The sequence below is a fragment of the Trichechus manatus genome, unplaced genomic scaffold, assembly GCF_000243295.1.
Source record: "Trichechus manatus latirostris isolate Lorelei unplaced genomic scaffold, TriManLat1.0 scaffold00002, whole genome shotgun sequence".
NCBI lineage: Eukaryota > Metazoa > Chordata > Mammalia > Sirenia > Trichechidae > Trichechus > Trichechus manatus.
The window spans coordinates 19379494-19382309 of NW_004443938.1; the positions used below are offsets into that span (position 1 = coordinate 19379494).

A 2816-nucleotide genomic window follows, 5' to 3' on the forward strand; every position below is an offset into this window, starting at 1 on the left:
CAGAGCCTAGCCATGTTGACACAGAGAATTAACCATCACATCCTACTTAGGCTCATTCCACAGTATTCTGTCCTGGGCGCCTTTCCCCATGTTAAAATGATCTCCTGTGACATAGAGGAAGGTGAAGAGCATTGTGCTATTTTTTTCTATGTTTTGTTTGTTTTAATGCACTCTCTAATGTATGGAGTCCGCATTTTATATATGTGCTCTCAGGGTCCTGTTGTAGACAGACAAACAAACAAACAAACAAAAAAAAAAAACAACAAACCAGTTGCCGTTGCGTTGAGTGAATTCCAACTCATAGCGACCCTATAGGACAGAGTAGAACTGCCTGATAGGATTTCCAAGGAGCGCCTGGTGGATTCGAACTGCCAACCTTTTTGTTAGTAGCCAAGCTCTTAACCGCTGCGCCACCAAGGCTCCCCTGTTATAGATAGGAATCAAGAATTGAATGATATCTTCATGCACATTATTGTTTATTCATAAAGCTTTTAGAGTGTTAAGTCCTATGTAGCTATCTTTTTTTTTTTTTTTAACTCCATTGCATTAAAAATGCAGATAGGAAAAGCAGAGCCATTGTACTGTTAGCTGCAGGTGACAATAACAGCAGAAATGCCCAACGGAATTTCTTTTTTTTCCTGTTGCTCTTTGAAGTTAGCCACCAATTTGTGTTGGAAGCATTTCCTGAACCTTGTGGGCGGAGAAAACATCTCACTGTTCCGTATGTGTCTTGCCAGGTGTGATTGATCGATGGGAGCTCATACAGGCACAGGCGCTAAGCAAGGAGCTGAGAATGAAACAGAACCTTCAGAAGTGGCAGCAGTTCAACTCTGACTTGAACAACATCTGGGCCTGGCTAGGCGAGACGGAGAAGGAACTGGAGCGGCTACAGCGACTGGAGCTCAGCACCGACATCCAGACCATTGAGCTCCAGATAAAGAAGCTCAAGGTAGCTTTCCCCTGCCTTTCCCACAGCACCAAACAAAAAGCAACCACATGAAATCCTGCTCAAATGAAATCACTAGTTCTCACTGTTTTACTGTTACACCCAAAACCAAAAAAACCAAACCTATTGCTGTCGAGTCGATTCCAACTCATGATGACCCCGTGTGTTACAGAGTAGAAATGCTCCATAGGGCTTTCTTGGCTGGAATCTTTATGGAAGCAGATGGCCAAGCCGCTGAGTGGGTTAGAACCACCAACCTTTAGGTTAGTAGTTGAGTGAAAACCGTTTGTGCCACCCAGGGGCCTTCAACTATTACACAGCAACAGCTGAATTGCCTATCAGAAATGAAAAAGAGTGCTACTCCGTCCCCTAGATATCCCAAATTAGAGTTTTTAATAACCAAGGTTTTGAACGCCAGAAAGATAGACCACATTCTAGAACGTTCCACCTACATAAATAATCATGTATAATTTAATGAGTCGCTATTTAAGAAATGATCAGTTGAAGTTTCATCAAACACCCAAGCACCTCTAAGTCCAATGTAACCTATCTGTAAGAGAAATACAGATGACAAAAGGGGGCCTGCAAGTTTGTCATCTTCACCTGGAGAGGAATTCTCTCCAAGATCGTGTGAGTTTGTGGGAGTCCTAATGAAATCATTTGACCTCATTAGAGCCTTCAAAATCGATTATGATAGTGGCAGAAACAATTTCTACTGTATCAAATAATAGAAAACAAAATAGAACCGTGGCGTAATTATGGCAAGTGGGGCATTAATGGTTCAGTGGTAGAATTCTCACCTTCATACAGGAGATTCAAGTTTGATTCCAGCCAGTGTACCTCAAGCACAGCTACCACCCATCTGTTAGTAGAGGCTTACATGTTGCTGTGATGCTGAACAGGTTTCAGCAGAATTTCTAGACTAATAGAGTCTAGGAAGAAAGGCCTGGTGCTCTACTTCCAAAAATTAGCCAGTAAAAACTCTATGGATCACAATGGTCCTATTCACAACCAGTCATGGGGATGGTTCAGGACCAGGCAGTGTTTTGTTCTGTTGCTCATGTGGTCGCCTTGAGTCGGGCTGATTCAACAGCAGCTCACAACAACAACAAACTATGGTAAAACACCTGACATTTGTACCTGGGTAGGTGTAGTAGACAAGATAACTTCCCTTAACTCCACTGCAAGATTTTAAAAATCCTCCTTAGCTCAGCTACTAAATGCTGAACTAGATGGGGGCTTTGCTGTGGACTGAGAGCTCATTTTCTCTTTAATAGCTCTTTTGGTCCTGTTTTTTGTTTGGAGAGCATAAAGATGTGCTTCTCCTTGGCATGTAGCTACCCAGGCTCAGCAGCCACACGGGTTAAGTGCTATTTTTCTGTTTCTATGGTTTATAGGCTATTTATCTGGGGCTGAAGTTTTTGTGGCTTGCCCTTGGTTGTTGCATTGTTTTGAAATTCTGAACAGAGAAACAAGTCTTTCCACAGATTCTCAAACAATTGCATCCCCATTGAGGAGTCTCAGCACCAGGTCCACCCATGTCAGGACAAGGACTGGATAGGGGTGCATTTTAAAATGTCTGGATCATAGAATGCAATTTTCTGTAGAGTACCTAAATTGCTCCAATTCGTCTCTGGAAAAGGAAGGTAATGGTGCCATTAGAACCAAATTCCTTAAAAAGTTGATGAAGTAAATGCAAAATTGTTGTTAGCTGCTGTCGAGTTGGCTCCAACTCATGACAACTCCATAAGCAACAGAATGAAATATTCCTCAGTCCTGTACCATCTTCACAATCGTTGGTACACTCAAGCCCATTGTTACAGCCACTGTGTGTTTTGAGTGCCTTCTAACCTCGGGGGCTCATCTACCA

The 2816-nt window shown here is 42.5% G+C and overlaps 1 protein-coding gene across 18 annotated transcripts in view; it reads left to right on the forward strand.

Moving 5' to 3' along the window:
- Positions 1-2816, forward strand: part of SYNE1 (spectrin repeat containing nuclear envelope protein 1) — a 540309-nt gene that overhangs the window by 519337 nt on the left and 18156 nt on the right. For all 18 annotated transcript variants that reach the window (XM_023728949.1, XM_004368822.3, XM_023728947.1 and 15 more), the window contains one exon: positions 738-949. In XM_023728949.1, coding sequence (XP_023584717.1) covers positions 738-949 — 212 coding nt within the window. The remainder of the gene's footprint in view (positions 1-737; positions 950-2816) is intronic.